The 17,205-nt window shown below is 39.0% G+C and overlaps 1 protein-coding gene across 1 annotated transcript in view; it reads right to left on the reverse strand.

Annotated features, from left to right (window-relative positions):
• Positions 1–674: 674 nt before the first annotated feature.
• Positions 675–17,205, reverse strand: part of LOC306877022 (uncharacterized protein) — a gene marked incomplete at its 5' end in the record, with an annotated part of 31,936 nt that continues 15,405 nt past the window's right edge. The window contains 17 exons of the mRNA XM_079428544.1: positions 675–2,518; positions 5,028–5,361; positions 10,527–10,581; positions 10,663–10,702; positions 10,857–10,940; positions 11,575–11,661; positions 11,849–11,947; positions 12,022–12,075; positions 12,302–12,352; positions 13,261–13,311; positions 13,389–13,484; positions 14,440–14,499; positions 15,092–15,112; positions 15,229–15,297; positions 15,379–15,453; positions 16,799–16,879; positions 16,953–16,997. Of these exons, the coding sequence (XP_079284670.1) occupies positions 2,105–2,518; positions 5,028–5,361; positions 10,527–10,581; positions 10,663–10,702; positions 10,857–10,940; positions 11,575–11,661; positions 11,849–11,947; positions 12,022–12,075; positions 12,302–12,352; positions 13,261–13,311; positions 13,389–13,484; positions 14,440–14,499; positions 15,092–15,112; positions 15,229–15,297; positions 15,379–15,453; positions 16,799–16,879; positions 16,953–16,997 (1,716 nt within the window). The 3' untranslated portion in view covers positions 675–2,104. The remainder of the gene's footprint in view (positions 2,519–5,027; positions 5,362–10,526; positions 10,582–10,662; positions 10,703–10,856; positions 10,941–11,574; positions 11,662–11,848; positions 11,948–12,021; positions 12,076–12,301; positions 12,353–13,260; positions 13,312–13,388; positions 13,485–14,439; positions 14,500–15,091; positions 15,113–15,228; positions 15,298–15,378; positions 15,454–16,798; positions 16,880–16,952; positions 16,998–17,205) is intronic.

Below are 17,205 nucleotides of genomic sequence, written 5' to 3' on the forward strand. Positions count from 1 at the left end.
ACCTTCACCTGTCTCTGCTGTCCATCATTGCTGCAGGCAGACTTTATATTTCCTTTTTTCCACGAATCCCGCTGTCACCTGCTCCAGCACAAAAGCTCTGCATCAAATGCACAGAAATCAAGAATCAGAAAAGCGCTGTAACAGCTTCGTTTTTGATCGATAATACTCACATTTGTAAACACCCGCATCGCTAATCTCCATCACGTGATGATGACGTATCCTCTCGAGTGGGCTTCTGGGATAGAAAAGTGTCCATCGGATGAACACTCAAGAATCTGGGCAAAAGCAGTAGGACATCCGGGAACTTCTCGACTACTCTTCTATATGAATACTGAGGTTTCGGACATACTTATTCGTTCACCTACTGCTTTTCCCCTACTATATAGTAGAGAAGTAGGCGGTTTCAGACGCAGCCCTAGTGTGTTATCAGCTGGCTCATGAATATTAATTAGCTTATAAGATCGACCGCTACATGAAGGTCAACGTGACCTTATTAATATTCAGAAGCTAAGAGTTTGTACTTTAGCTTCGGGCGATGGAATATACATAAACTTTTATTGGCACGTGTTCGCAAATCTTTTTTCATTTGCAAACCACAAGGCAACACATTCAATAACCAAATCATAAACTCACAAAACTCCCACAGACAGCTGTTTTGTGTTTTTGATATTTTTACTGTTTCGACTTCCTCATAAAGGATTGGAGTTTGATGACACAAAACACGAAGCAGTCTCAACAAACAGTGCTTACCTTGCTCTGATTGTGACTGTCTTTTCTTTAAATTCTTATCCACAAGAAAAGGCAAACACAAACAAACAAAGGGATACAAACACAGAACCCTGCGGTCTTCAATGATCTAAAACATTTAAAAGCAGCCGTTCGCTGCAAAAAGGCCGACTTCTTAAGAAAAGCACTAAAACATGAAACAAAACAAACAGTGTTCAATTCCTGAGATGAGAAGACACCCTCTTTCCCAAGTCCACCGACTCTTCTTTGAAAAAGCACATGATCGCGGGGCGTTGAACAAAATTGTGATTTTCCGCTAGAACTTGAGCTCCTTGATGGCCCTCTCCGTTTAGAAAAGTTGCATGGTTTATAGGGTTAAATATATAGTGTTGGATCCGAGATTTTTATTCACCCAGACAGCAAATGTTCAGTAATTTTATTTAAATGTCTTCATTGCTGTATTGCAACAACATCATGTCAAGACATGAAATAACATTTTTGGGAGTAACAGCTTTAGGTTTGTTACTGTGCAAAAACAAGAATTACATTAAAAAACATCACTTCTTGAACAAAAACTTCAAACAACACTTCTGTTGAACAAAAAGTTTAACCACAAACTGTGACCACAGCAGTACAGTTGTACAATTAAATACACTGTGGTGTAATTGTGACAACATATCCTTATTTTGCAACGTGAATGCATTTTGAATCTGAATGTGCGACACTATCCGATTCTTTAGCCGCTGTTGGTAAACTGCCTACACGAATAACAACACGTAAAAGTATTTGCGCTACAAACCAGCGTATTTATGAATACGATAGTGAATTAAAATATAATAAGAAATGCCAGTTTGCAAAATCAAGCACCATCACAAGTTATTTTTAGACGAATGAAGCCGCGCACATTCAAATTACAAATGGCCATGAACAATGTTACATAAAAAAAAAAAAAAGGCAGATAAAAATCATTTAGAAGACTGTTCTAGACTGTTCTCAGGTCGTACAGCAATCATGATGGGAAGCACATAGTAAAACATGATGAGAAGTGAGGTTCAAATTAGAAAATGTCACGCTTGCTTACAAGTCTCTTAAATATGTATGTGGAGGAATCTTGTAGATCATTGGTGCGTGCTGAATGGATTTCTTGTTTCATTGCATGATAACTCAACCATAACTGGACTCAGCTATTGAATTAAGTTGTAAGATGCATTCACACTGACAGCGATTTGCATCAACAATGCATCTGAACTTCATTTAATCTCACTGAGAGTTGGAACTTGCTGAGAATCAGAATTCCGTTTTATGCAAATAAGCAGCAAAGCATTGCAGCAACAACCAATGGGAGCGAAGACAGCTGGATCCAAAACTTTGACATTTACTAGATGTTTCCACTTGCGTCAAGCAGTTGTTCTCTGATGGAGTTGAGCTCTGCTAAACCTTCGTGAAGCTGTTTGGCCAGGTTCCGTACTTCAGCCGTCACCTCCTTCTTACAGCCCTTCCTTACCTCTTTCGAGTCTCTGGTGAAGTACTTGTCTATTCCTTTCTGCAGACTGGCTAACTTGGCCAGCGTGTGGTTAATTATTTCTTCGGCTCGATCTACTGGGTCACTGACTAAGCCAATGGTTTGGAGGGCCCGTCGTACCTCCCAGTCACCGGTGTAGTAGTTGTTCCGTCGTAGCAGAGGATGAGAGCGCAGTCGACAAAGACCTTCAATGATGAATCGCAGACAGCGCTGCATTTCCACAAGCTGGGCTTCGTAGTCCATAATGATGAGTTCAATCTTCTTACGGTCCTGTATTCAAATGAGAGAGTTCAACATTTAAAATAACAGAAAATATTTAAAGCATATAAACAAATATATATATATATATGCATATTTTGAGATATATATATATATATATATATTTACATTTACATTTACATTTTACATTTATTCATTTAGCTGACGCTTTTATCCAAAGCGACTTACAATTGCTATATATGTCAGAGGTCGCACGCCTCTGGAGCAACTAGGGGTTAAGTGTCTTGCTCAGGGACACATTGGTGTCTCACAGTGGATTCGAACCCGGGTCTCTCACACCAAAGGCATGTGTCTGTATAATACTGTCTGACTGTCTCAGAACAGAGGTATTCACCTCAGTAAAAAAAGTGTTGCGTTTCAAGTCATAGTTGTATTTGTCTTGATGTAACAAAATGACCCTCCTGTGTGCTTTAGGCGTGCCGGCGGAAACTGCTCGTATAAATGCACACATGCGATGACTGGAGATTTTCACTTACTAATACATTCTAAAAAATGCTGGGTTATATACAAACCAGCGCTGCGTGAAATATGGACAAACCCAGCTTATTTCACCATATTTCACCCAGCGCTGGGTTGTACTTAACCCAGCATTTTTTAGAGTGTAGACTACATTTCAGATTTGTTTCTCGGCAAACCCTACCATACGCCTAGGAACACTTGGAATACAGAACGAGTTGCATGGGATAATTTATGACATTTGAACCCTTTTTCACTCTAAAAAATGCTGGATTAAATACAACCCAGTACTGGGTAAAATATGGACATACCCAGCGATTGGGTTGTTTTCAACCAACAATTGGGTTAAATGTTTAATCAGAATCAGAATCAGAATCAGAAAGAGCTTTATTGCCAAGTGTGTTTGCACACACAAGGAATTTGTCTTGGTGTTATAAGCTTCCAGTACAGAAAGTACAAACATAGTGCAGACAACATATAATTAAGGTGATAAAGAACACTAATGAAGAGAATATACAATAATTAAGAATAACAATAGTAATAAAAATAAAAATATACAGAAAAGAGACATGACCATAGACAGAACTGTGAATGTGCATGTGTCCTATGTGCAGATGAAGGTTTGATGGGTTATTTACAGATGTACAGTACCGGGGTGTGTTATGTGTTGTTCAGGTGGGATACGGCCTGGGGGAAAAAACTGTTCTTGTGTCTGGCTGTTCTGGTGCTCAGTGATCTGTAGCGCCGGCCAGAGGGCAACAGTACAAAGAGAGAGTGAGCTGGGTGTGAGGGGTCCAGAGTGACTTTCTTAGCCCTTTTCCTCACTCTGGAGGTGTAAAGTTCTTGGAGGCTGGGCAGAGGGGCACCGATAATCCTCTCAGCAGCCCTAACTGTCCGTTGTAGTCTTCTGATGTCTGTTTTGGTAGCTGAACCAAACCAAACAGTTATAGAAGAACATAGGACAGACTCGATGATTGCAGAGTAGAACTGTTTCAGCAGCTCCTGAGGCAGGTTGAACTTCCTTAGCTGGCGGAGGAAATACAGCCTCTGCTGGGCCTTTTTCGCAATAGAGTCAATGTGATTGTCCCACTTCAGGTCCTGGGAGATGGTGGTGCCCAGGAATCTGAATGACTCTACTGAAGTCACAGTGCTGTTCATGATGGTGAGTGGGGGGAGAGCAGGGGGGTTTCTCCTGAAGTCCACTATCATCTCCACAGTTTTGAGCGTGTTCAGCTCCAGGTTGTTAAGACTGCACCAGACAGCCAGCTGCTCAACTTCCTGTCTGTAAGCAGACTCGTCACCATCCTTGATGAGGCCTATGACTGTAGTGTCGTCTGCAAACTTCAGGAGCTTGACAGAGGGGTCCTTTGATGTGCAGTCATTCGTGTAGAGGGAGAAGAGCAGTGGGGAGAGAACGCAACCCTGAGGGGCGCCAGTGCTGATGGTGAGAGTCCTGGATGTGAGTTTACCCAGCCTCACTAGCTGCTGCCTGTCTGTCAGGAAGCTGGTGATCCACTGACAGATGGAGGAGGGCACAGAGAGCTGTCTCAGTTTGTCTGAGAGAAGGTCAGGTATGATGGTATTGAAGGCCGAGCTGAAGTCCACAAATAAGATCCTTGCATAATTCCCAGGTTTGTCGAGGTGTTGCAGGATGTAATGCAGTCCCATATTGACAGCGTCATCCACAGACCTGTTTGCTCTATAGGCAAACTGAAGAGGATCCAGCAAGGGTCTAGTGATGTCCTTCAGGTAGGCCAGGACCAGTCTCTCAAGTGACTTCATGACCACAGACGTGAGTCCTTCTGGGTATTAAGCCAACCGCTGTGTCAAAACAACCCAATCCCTAGGTTTGTCCATATTTTACCCAGCCCTGGGATGTATTTAACCCAGCATTTTTTAGAGTGTTGTAAAAAGATTGAAAAAGTTTACAATATGGTATACAAGTATACAATATAAGTTTACCTAATATGGCTTTAGAGTAGCATCAGGTTGACTAATTCTAATTAATTGGGTGCATGTGCATGTCAGCACTGGACATACGTACGTGCATGTTGTTGATGGTGTCTGAGATGGAGGCGGAGGCAGCCGTGATGCCGCCTGCGGTAGCGACGCCCAGTCCGATGGCCGAGATGATGATGGACGCTCCGAACGTGACAGGAACCAGCGCCAGCCCAGCGATGGCCGCGGCTCCTCCCACTGCGGTGGTCGTTCCTCCTGTGATGTTTGCAATTTTAGTGCGGTGGTGGAAGTTGCTGAGGTCATCGGCGATGCCATATAAGATCAACACATGCTGGTAGAGCAGCTCGGCGCGCTCCATGAAGAGCTTCAGATATACACGGAGACCACGGTGGACCTTATCAGCGACCGCTTTAAACGATCTGACAGGAGACACAGAGAACGGCTTCATGAAGACTGAGTGTTTGCCTTCAGTGTGATAAAGCAGAGATGGAGTCAAGACCAGAACAACCCAGACCCTTAAAACCTGGACCAAGATTAGACACCTAGAAGATCAGATCACCAGATGGTTTATCGATGCTGGAGTGATTGATTTTATGGTGGATAGTGTCTCTACCCTGCAAAAAATGATTATCTTTCTTTGTATTTTTGTCTTTTTTTTCCAGTTCAAATATCTAAACAAAATCAAGATTCTTTAGCCAAATGAATTAAAGCTATGGTCTACGATTTCAAAGATTGTTCATTATCAATAACCTCGTTTAGATGCTGGTTATGGTTCTACAGTACAATCCTAATAATATGAAGAGAAAAAAGAATGAAAAAAATCCATTCACTCTATTGGGTGTACACCCGCAGAGAAATTGACCAATGTAAGCTGTCCGGCCGGACAGCTTACATTGGTTAACTGCTCTCATCCAATCCCCTGCTCCACTCGCGTCTCCACCCACCGCACCCCACCCCGCCCCCTCCTGCGACATGAAATTTTGCGCGAAAGTAGGCAGCATCAACTCAGCAATGGAGAAAAACCAACAAACAGACAGCAGCAAGCGGCCCCTGCTCGCCCCAACAGTCAAGGTTGGAAGAAAGAGAAAGTCAATTGAGGAAAGAGCAGAGATTAAAAAAAAATGTGAAGAATGCCGGACTCAAAGCCGAATCAATATAGGCTGATGTTGTTCAGGTCGTTTCCCGGTGGGAGGGATCAGGTAGCACAGAGGGGAGGGGTGTGCGTGTGGAGGGGCGGGATGAGTTTTTTAAAAATTCTGGCTCTCGACTGATTTTCAACATCGTAGACTACAGCTTTAAGATGTCAAGTCTTGTTTTCAGTTAAAAAAAAATATCAAATGAGTATGAAATAAACTTTCAAAATTCAAAAGGCAAAATAAGATTATTTTTCTGACTCAGTTGGCAGACATTTTTAGTTTTAAACACAAACTCACTATATTTTGATTTGTTTTTCAGAAAGCAGTCCATTTATTTCTCAAGTAAATGTATCTTTATTTAGAATGTACTTAAGATGCAAAATGACTAAGATAATAAGTCTAGTTTTTTTTACTAAAATTAAGTGTGAACAGATATCTGCCAGTGCAGTTAGAATCTGACTGATTAGATCTTTTTTTAAGCATAAACTCACCTTATTCTAGTCAACATCTGTGGGCAAAATGTGCTGTTTTTTTACAATACAATGTTTTTCAAAATTAAAAAAAAATATATTCATGAAAAATAAAAATCACAAAAAAAAAGAGATTTCCCTTTGAATTAGTTATTTTTTGTACTCAACTGGCAGATATTTGTTTTCATTATGAGCATAAAATCAATTTCTCAGAAAACAAGACTTCTTATCTTTTAATGCGTTTTGTACATTTTACATTCTTAAATCAATATACATTTACTTGAGAAGTAAACTGACTGTTTTCTAAAGAAAAAAAAAAATCTTTGTTTTTTTTTTTTTTTTTTTTTACTAAAATATTGGGTCAGAAAAATAACCTTGTTTTGCTTTCAAATAAAGCTTAGTTTTCTTTGTAAAGTAAAAATGCACTTAATTTTGATATTTTGTTCCACAAAACAAAACTTAATATTTTTTCTTCAGTACATGTATCTTGATGCAAATATGTTTAGATATTTAAACTGAAAAAAACAAAACAAACAAACAAACAAACAAAAAAACAGCACCACCAAAATACAGATTAAGATTGTTGTTTTTTTTTGTTGTTGTTCCCTTTCAAGGGAACTTCGAACTGCGTCCTCTAGAGGTCGCTATGGGGAACTCCATCTACGTGACCCGTGTCTGAAGCATATATACAAAAACACCAAATTTTGGCCGGCGACAGCCTATGACGTCACTCCCGGTGCGACCACAGTATAAAAGGGCGCCGGGAGAAAGCATCATCCTCTTCTTCGTCTTCAATGGCTGTTTGTTTGAAGCGTGCATCTTACAGGATAAGTATGATTTACTTTTGTAAGGCGAACACTAGCAAGGCGTTAAGATATGTGTGCATCCGTATCCACGTTATCTGATGCTTGATGACTCACATGATCGTTGCGTCTTTTGTTTGCACGCTGCGCGTACTGCGAGCGTTTTCTAAAAGCTCTGCTCTTGTCTGTCTCTCTTTTCGAGGAAAGAGGGGCAGCCGTCTGCTTGCCGCGGTTCAGAAAATGAGCTCATGGGGTTTGCAGGTGGTTCTCGCCAATGAGTTATAGAAGGGATTTTCCTTCTCGCGCTCGTCAGTCGCGAGCGAGGGCGAGCTGTTGGATGACAATGACGCGATTTCGCTGACATCATCTGAGAAAAAAAAAAAACGCTGGAATGGCAGTGCATATGCAGCAGCAGGTCAGGCTGTCGCCTCATTACACACTATGGCAGTGTTTCAGGCATACCAGGCTGATCTGTTGAAAGACCTGGATAAAAGGTTTGTAAAAAAGGTATAAAAGGTTTGTAAAAAAATATATATACCTGACGAGGTTGCTGAGCTGTGCCGCACCGCCGATTTGGCTCTTTGAGCCACTAAGCAGGCCGCCTCTGCTATGGGCAGTTTTATGGCGGCCAGGGTGGCAACGGAGAGACATCTGTGGGTGAACCTGGCAGATATTGGGAAGAGAGAGAAGGGCTTTCTTCTCAATGCTCCGGTTTCGCCTTCTGTACTTTTTGGTACCTCCGTCGAGTCGGTGGTTTAAAAGTTTAGGGAGGCAAAGGCGTGTTCAGCGGCTTTTAAAACCTTAATTTAAATGAGAACGTCCAGGTTTGAGCCCAAACATCGCAGGGGTCCTGGCCCATCCCGATCTGAGGATCAGAGATGTGCACAGAAGGCTAGTGTCGCGACTCGCGCCCTTCCCCGCCTGCGGGTAGGGTTTCAAGGGCGGCGCGGGTCAAAGAGAGGTAGCAAGACCTGAGGGAGGTGGTCCGGACGGGGCGTTGCAACGCTCTCGTCCAGGCCAGGGTAAGAGTTGAACATCTATCCTTCCCTCAGGGGGCCTGTACATCTAAAGCCCTCATCTTCCCCTCTCTAATTCCCCTTCAACCTCAGTTTTCTACCACCTGACTGAGGTTAGGTGAGCAACTCCTGCGCCCTTATTTCAGCCCCTACACTGGACTGTTCTTCTGCGCGGGATCCATGGATGGGTGAGTACAATGCTTTGGCTCTGAGGAGCAGCATTTTCTAGTCTGGCCCTTTTGTTCTTCAAACGAGGCCATAATAGGTGCATGAGGTTTAGCTTAGAACTGCCCACCCTTATTGGGGTTTTAAGTAGCAGTTTCCCTGAGCCCTTGTTGCCTTCTGTTCAGCTACCTATTACCCTGATACTTTTTCCAGCAGCTTGTTCGGGTTGTTAGGTATCCCTCTGTTTGTAGGTCGAGCTGGCTTTGCTCCCCTCGCCTAGAATGTGGAGGGTTATTTATGAGCATGCCGCTCCCTCCTGAGTGTCTGAGCTCTCATGCTGAGAGTAGATTCTCCGCTCTCTAGAGCTTTATCATGATAGAGCTAGTTTTCCTCCCCTCACTGTTGAGGGTCACCTTGAGTATACTGCTCTCGTATGAGAGTGTGAGTTCCCTCTTTGGCTGTAAGTAGAGTTCCGCTCCCAGAGCTTTGTTACTTAACAACCTGCTCCTCGTTGCTGCTGTACCCCTCCGAGCTCTACCCTGTTAGTTGAGCTGGCATTGCTCCCCTCGCTATAGAGGGTTGCCTATGGGCATGCCGCTCCCTGCTGAGCGTCTGAGTTTCCTCTCATATGAGAGTCGAGTCTCCGCTCCCAGAGCTCTGTTATTCAGAAACCTCAGCACGTCAGGCCTTTCTTTAGGCCTCCTTGTCAGGTTGCTCTCATAGTTGGTTGAGCTAGCATTGCTCTCCTCACTTTAGAGGGTTATTTATGAGCATGTTGCTCCCTTTCTGAGCTCTCTTTGTTGGCTGAGCTGGCATCGTTCCCCTTATTTAGAGGGTCACTTATGAGCATGTCGCTCCCTTCTGAGCGTCTGAGTTCCCTCTCATGTTGAGAGTTAAGTTCTCCGCTCTCCAGAGCTTTTTCTTGGTAGAGTTAGCATTGCTCCCCTCATTTTAGAGGGTCATCTATGAACATGCTGCTCCCTCCAGAGAGCATCTGACAATACGGTTTCTAAAATCCATTTTATGGTAAGTGCACACGCTAATCTCTGTGCACTTTCTGAAAGCCACGCTGTGGTAAGATCGCACACCAAGTGTTTTGCGGTCTTTTCTAAAATCCTGTATAGTATGGGTTACGCGCTACTACCAAGGATCTGTTGATACAGTTCCTTCAGCTAGCTCTTGTAGGAGCAAGCAGTAGCCCCTGGGTGACAGGCCAGGCTTAGTTACTATCCTAAGCGCTTGGTCGTATCCCCTTAAAGGAATCCCTTTTCTGATTCCAAGCCTTGAGCTCTACCCTGGGTCCAGGAGGTCCGGCCTCTATCATGTGAGTTCCGGGGTATGCAACTCAGGCCTTTGGCCGAAGGGGATAATGTCACTGACAGCCATCAATTCATCCCAGGGACAACTCCCTTATTCTTTTTGCTAGAGTTGATGCTTAGTGCTCGCCTTTGTGGAATGGCATGCACTCCCCTCAGCATGGCGGCGTGGGTATATCGTTCCCCATAGCGACCTCTAGAGGACGCAGTTCGAAGTTCCCTTGAAAGGGAACGTCTCAGGTTACGTATGTAACCATGGTTCCCTGAGAGGGAACGAAACACTGCGTCCTCTAGACTTCAGGCCATGCTTCGGATGCCGCTTCAGACGAAGAAGTGGATGATGCTTTCTCCCGGCGCCCTTTTATACTGTGGTCGCACCGGGAGTGACGTCATAGGCTGTCGCCGGCCAAAATTTGGTGTTTTTGTATATATGCTTCAGACACGGGTCACGTAGATGGAGTTCCCCATAGCGACCTCTAGAGGAAGCAGTGTTTCGTTCCCTCTCAGGGAACCATGGTTACATACGTAACCTGAGACGTTTTTTTTGTTTTTTTAAACAGTGTAGACGTTTCATCATCCAGTCAATCAATCAGTCAATCATTGATAAAATGGAAAACAAGACAAAAATACAGAGGAAGAACATTTTTTTTCAGCAGAAGATCATTGATGAAGTCTTACATGGTCTCTTCTTCTTTAGAGCTGATTGTCTCATTAGCAGGTATTTCATCCCAAACTGAAAACACAAAGATTGAATGTTAAACAGCTCAGATCTGATGTGTGTGTGGTGAATTAGTGAATGATTTAATCAACTCACACTCCACTGTATTCCACCACTCCATCAGACTGTCAGTGTCCTGCCAATAAAACTCACAATTATGACAACAAACTCAAAATCATATCAAGAGAAACTTAATTGAAATGAACACAAATGCATACTGCAGCATAAATAGAATCTACAGACATAATGAATGGAATAAAGTAAACATGATTATTTTCGGTCCGACTGACCCCTTCATCATCCTCTTCCTCCCGCTGCTGTTCTTCTTGAACTCTCAGTCGTCTCATGTCCATCTGAGCTGACGTCCACTCAGCCTTACAGCGAGACACGGACCAGAGGAAAGAGAGAAATGACTAGCAATTTAATACATTTTTATTAACTAGAATCATATCCAGAAAATCTTGCCCGATTATCTAGGTCATCTTTCATATGTTACATACATGTAATAAAATACGTATAGAAATATAGAATTTTATTCACCAAGGATGCATTAAAGTGATCAAAAGTGACAGTAAATACATTTATAAAGTTCCAAAAGATTTTTATTTCAAATAAATGCTGTTCCTTTGAACTTTCTGTTTAACTCTGAATCCTGAAAAATAAAATGTATCACAGTTAACACAAAAACATATTGTGCAGCACAACCATTTCCGACATTGATAATAATCAGAAATTCAGCAAATCAGTATATTAGAATGATTTCTGAAGGATCATGTGTCACTGAAGACTGGAGTATGATGCTGAAAATACAGCTTTGATCACAGAAATAAATTACAGTTTAACAGATATTCAAACCGATAGCAGCTTTTGTAAATGGAAATATTAATCCATATGTTTTACTGTTTTTAGGTCAAATAAATGCAGTCTTGGTGAACAGAAGAGACTTCTTTCAAACATTTGAATGCTACATGTATGTATACGTCTTTGTAAAAATGAGCTTGGATATACCTTAGCAACATCAGACAGGTAAAAGTCTCCAGATGTGGCTCCTGGAGGATCCAGAAAATCTTCAGGAAACTCCTTCATGTCTTTAGTCTGAGAAAAGCAGGTAGACAGATATGAGATGAAGGTGTAAAATGCACACAGTTACCTTTGACCCTCTGAGATGTGTGTCAGTCTCTTTAGGTTTCTGTGGTTTATTATCCTGCACGAGAGGAACCTTCAGCGTCACATGTGTTTGTGTGAATGACAGCAAATCATGAAAATGAAATGATAAAGTTACCGGCGTGTATTCCTCCCAGCCGGCGTCCTCCGCGAGCTCCACGTCTCCCGCCTTGAACAGATCTGCACCCTTCTGAAGGAACTCGTCATCTTCATAGCTCTGGAGACATCAATGACAATATCCTCAAAATCCTGACGTTTAAAGAGTGAGTTCAGAACAAATCAGTCACTCACCTTTGAGTCTCGATGGGACAGCGGAGGCACTTTAAGAAGAGGAGGCTTCTTTATCTGCAATACAAAATACATTTATTTGGGAAAATAATCGGAAATGGACTACAAACAAAACAAATGAGCATATCAGCACTGCACAAAATAATTCTGACTTGCCACTCATTTAGAAAGAAAAAGATAAAACTCATACAGCATCACACTAATAAAAGACGTACGCGGGATAGATGTACATAAAATCTGTACTAAACCCAGAACATTACAAGTTAATGACAGGTTTGTTCACCTCTGAAGTGTGATGATCTTTGCTCTGCTTGATCTCAGGGACTTTGATACTCTAGAAAACACAAACATCAGTGATTTCTGTCAACTTTGTGTTTGCTTCAGTTGCTCTTTTAAGTAAGAAATATCCATTACTCCTATTGTAGGTCATTTAATATTCAATAAATGGTCAGAATATTTTAAATAAGCCAAAATTATGCAATCAAAAGCTAGAGGTTTATTGTGGACTACAACTAAAACCTTTAAAAAAAAATCATTACTTGAAATAAAATAAACAATAAATTTAATTAAATAGAATTAAAAAAATAATTCAGCAAGGCAAAATGTCTCATTTTCATAAAATTTTACTTCAATTACTAAAATAAACTGAAATTTAAAGCTTTACAGTATTATGAAAATTGTATATTTTATATATATATATATATATATATATTAAAACAAACTAACAAAACACATCAAAATTACTTTGAAATTAAAGTGAAAATGGAAGATAAAATATTATATTAAAAAACTATAAAAATTATAAAAGCAGAAAAAACAGCAGAAACACTAAAACGAACTAAAATGAAAATGGAAGATATAGAAATAAAAATGAATTCAAAATATTAACAAACAATTATATTAAAAAAACTATAAAAAGTATAAAAACACAGCAACATTATTAAAACAAACTAAAATGAAAACGAAAATGGAAGATATAAAAAACAAATATTCAAAATATTAAACTATTATATTATTTTTTTTTTAAATTATAAAAACAGCAAAATTACTAAAACATGAACTAAAATGAAAATGAAAGACAAAAATAAAAACAAATTCAAAATATTAGTGTAAACTATCAAATAAAAACTAATAAAAATGACAAAAACATACAACAAAATTACTAAAATTAAACCAAAAAAAAAAAAATGGAAGAATAACAAAAATAATCTCTTTCTCTCGGCTCTGAGTTTGATGGTTTACCTTTGAATGTCTGCGATGAATGCGAGGGACTTTAAACTTCAATGATTTCTTCTGTGCAAACAGTGAAGAAACAATTAAAATGCAATTAAAATCGTCACAGCGATCATAAGAGCTTTCTGGAAGCTCACCGGCCGACAGTCTGTCATCTCCAGATGTTTCTCATAGCTGTCTGACAGTGTGAAGAGATCCGAGGCTTTATGGAGATCCGTCTCCAGATCAGACGCCTGAAAAAACATACACAGCCTTCGAATGAGCAGCACTGATGCTTGTTTATGGATCTCTGACTCTTGTTTTTGGCATTATGTTTAACAATTAGTGCTGTTTCTTCCCTTTGAATCCCATGAAGGAGGACTCATAAAGCCGTTGGAATATGAACTCTAGAAAAGACACAAGTCATATGTGACTCTGGAACACAAAAACAGTCATAAGCAGCACAGGTATATTTGTAGCAATAGCCAACAATACATTGTATGGCTCAAAATTATCCATTTGTCTTTTATGCCAAAAATGATTAGGATATTAAATAAAGATCATGTTCCATGAAGATGTTTTGTAAATTCCCTACCGTATATATATCAAAACTTAAGTTTTGATTAGTGATATGCATTGCTAAGAATTCAATTTGAACAACTTTAAAGGTGATTTTCTCAATATTTAGATTTGTTTTGCACCCTCAGATTTCAGATTTTTAAATAAATAGATGCATCTCAGCCAAATATTGTCCTATCCTAACAAACCATATATCAATGGAAAGATTATTTATTCAGATTTCAGATGATGTATGGATCTCAATTTTGAAAAAAAAAAAAAAAAAAAACATTGACACTTATGACAGGTTTTGTGATCCAGGGACACATATAAGCAATGATCTCAGCAGAAGTGAGCAGAATCTGAGATTGTGTGAGAAGAAAGAGTCTGAACCTGAATGTTGTTGGGTGAATAACTCAGTATTATTGTGTCTTCCTAAAAACAGATATATTAGAGGATATCAGTGAACGGAGAGGGAAATCAAACCCATGCTCTCATGCAGACGTCTGCTCTACCTTCATCTCGTGAGCTTTGTAACCAAACGCTCCCTTCAGATCATCAAACCCCTCATCATCCTACAACCACAGTTAATGTCAAACATACAGACACAAAGTGGAGGATTTCAAGAACATCCACACGACTCGGACACACCTTCAGATCTGGATGAGGAGTGAATCCACAAGCCCCCTTCAGCTCAGAGTCGTCACTGTCCTGTAACAGACACGACGCAGGTCTACCGTAAATACTCACTGCTGCACACTAATATGTTTGCATGAAATACACAGATGAACGTTTGCCAAAATAAACATGAAACAGAATCCCTGAATCCCTAAAAACTCAGAGATCTTGACTTAAACATGCATAAAAACTAAACTAAAAGAAAAGAAAAAAAAAAAATCATATTTTATGTCATGTCACTTGAAATAAAATCAATTTAAATAAAATAAAAATTATGTTAAAAACAAACATATCTACACCATCCTTGATCCAGTTCAGAATCTTTGCCTTTTTTTTTTTTTTTGCATTTCTTTGCTGAAATGTTATGTTTTTGTTTGTTTATAAAGTTTGCAATCATAGTTTGACAATATCTATTTCTAACTAATAAAAAAAACTATAAAAACAAACAAAAACACATTTTGTAAATATAAAAATAAAATAAAAAATTTTAATCTATTAATAAAATAAAACTATATCAATGATTGTAAAATAACACTGCCACATTTTTACACTAAATTGGCTTAAAAAAAAGAAAAAGAGTATCCAGTAAAGAGTAAACTATATTTTGTTTTGAAAATCATTGTACCTTTAGATGTGGTATTTCCTCCTTTGTTTCATGATTATTTACACAAGGGAAAAAAATAAAAATAATTATCTGCATAAATTATAACAAACACAAAGAGAAGTGTTCAAACAGAAAGTAGAAGTGTCATCAGGACTCACCCTGGATAAACCGATAACAAACCCTCTGTGAGGAACAAACTTAACGCGCACTTTCTTTTTCGGTTTCTGCTAAAAATATTATAATAACACTAACAGTGAGTAAAACAATGCATTAATGAAAAATAAAAGACAAAGCAGAAAGATCTCAACCTGTCCATCAGCATGTCCCTCAGTCTTCTCCGTGTTTCTCTCCTCATCCTCCAGATGTGTGTCGATGTCTGCTATCTGCAGCGGAAGATGATGTGTGTTAGTCTTTGAAGACATCAGCGTTGTGGAAAGAGCAGTTTTATTCTACATAGACACAGTAATGTTGTCTCTCACTCATTGAAGTGATTTAATCAAACTCAAATTACACTCAGAACGGAATAAGCTCCTTTGATTCATTGATTCAGTGTTTAGAAGCCGTTCAATGGTCACACACTGAGGCCCATCTGCTGGACACAGACCTGCACTGACAATGACGATATCCATTTCTATGCATTTCTATGCTGAATTGTTATTATATAAGTATTTTTGTTGTTGTTGTTGCTTGTTTTTAAAGTTTGCATACATATATCCCTCCCATCTTTATTTGACCCGCTAACTCTAGCACTCTCTATTCTAATTCTATTTTATCTATTTGTTGACTTGATGCTATATAGGACTCGTTTTCTATTTACTTGTTTTCTTTTAGTTTTGATATCTTCAATTGTCATCATTTGTAAATTGCTTTGAATAAAAGTGTCTGCTAAATGTAAATTTAAATATGTGTGTGTGTGTGTGTGTGTGGGTATTCACTACATAACTTTATGAATTTGGTAAAACTTTAGAAACATGGACTTAGTTCACTTAGTTGGACTTAGCCCCTGCAGACATATCCTGAAGAAATCAGCAGAAATTATATAATATTATAGTTTTTATTCATATTTTTCATTATTTGTTGTCGTCATTTTAATTTTAAGTATTAGCAATTTTGTTGCATGTTCTTCTCATTTTATTCATTTAAAAATACGTTTATGTAGTTATTCATTTTTATTTTAGTTTTATTTATTTTAGTACTTCCAGTGTAACTAAATTAGAAACTTTGCCTTTGCAACTGGCTGAAATAAAATAATTTCTTATGTTTCTTTTTTTATTACTATAGTTTTGTAAATTTTTTTAAATTTTAATTAACATTAATTTTATAAAGTAACAAAAATGTTTTTGTGGTTTTAATTTTAGTTAAAAATAGACACAGCCGGAGCAAAGATGAAAACACACATTATGTGGAGTAAAACTTCATTGAATTATCTTGTGTAATTTAATTCCTAAATGTTTTAAGAATGGCTTACTCTTGGTTTATGGATTTAAAATCCAAGCTTTCAAACTAAAGCACACATTATATTTCTCATAAACATGCAAACACAGAATAAATCACCTTTGATGGTCGCTGTGGTACGGGAGGCTTGAATTTTTGCAGCTGCTTCTGTAAAAATAAATAAAAAAAATATCCAAAACAATACAATATGAATAAATCATTAAATAAAAATGATTGAGAGCAGACGCTCAAATCCCAGCACGTCAACCACAAAGAGGAATATTGTGTTTGTACCGGTTTGCAGTCCACATCTTCTGCTTTCTTCTCTCCCAAAGCCACGAGATCCGCGTGTTTCCATGAGGATGTTAAATCATCCTAATATGAGATATAAACGAGATCAAATGTTGCTCATCTCTAACATTGATAAACGGATTATTGAAGTACAAACCTTATAGTCTGGAGAGACTTTAGCTGAAGCTTCAGCAGATTTCACCTGAAGATGCACATGAATATAATAATCAATTAAGCTATAATATGTTACAGTTGGCACATATTATAAAACATTACACCATCAGCCAATAATTATACAGTTCACGAGAAGTCTCTTGAATGTAGTATTTTTTTTGACGATCATCTGCAAGCATCACTAAATGTGTTCAATGAAAATATAAACTGCTTATTTTTATAATGCTTTAAAAATC

This window comes from Barbus barbus, assembly GCF_936440315.1.
Source record: "Barbus barbus genome assembly, chromosome: 1".
In the NCBI taxonomy this organism is placed as follows: Eukaryota; Metazoa; Chordata; class Actinopteri; order Cypriniformes; family Cyprinidae; genus Barbus; species Barbus barbus.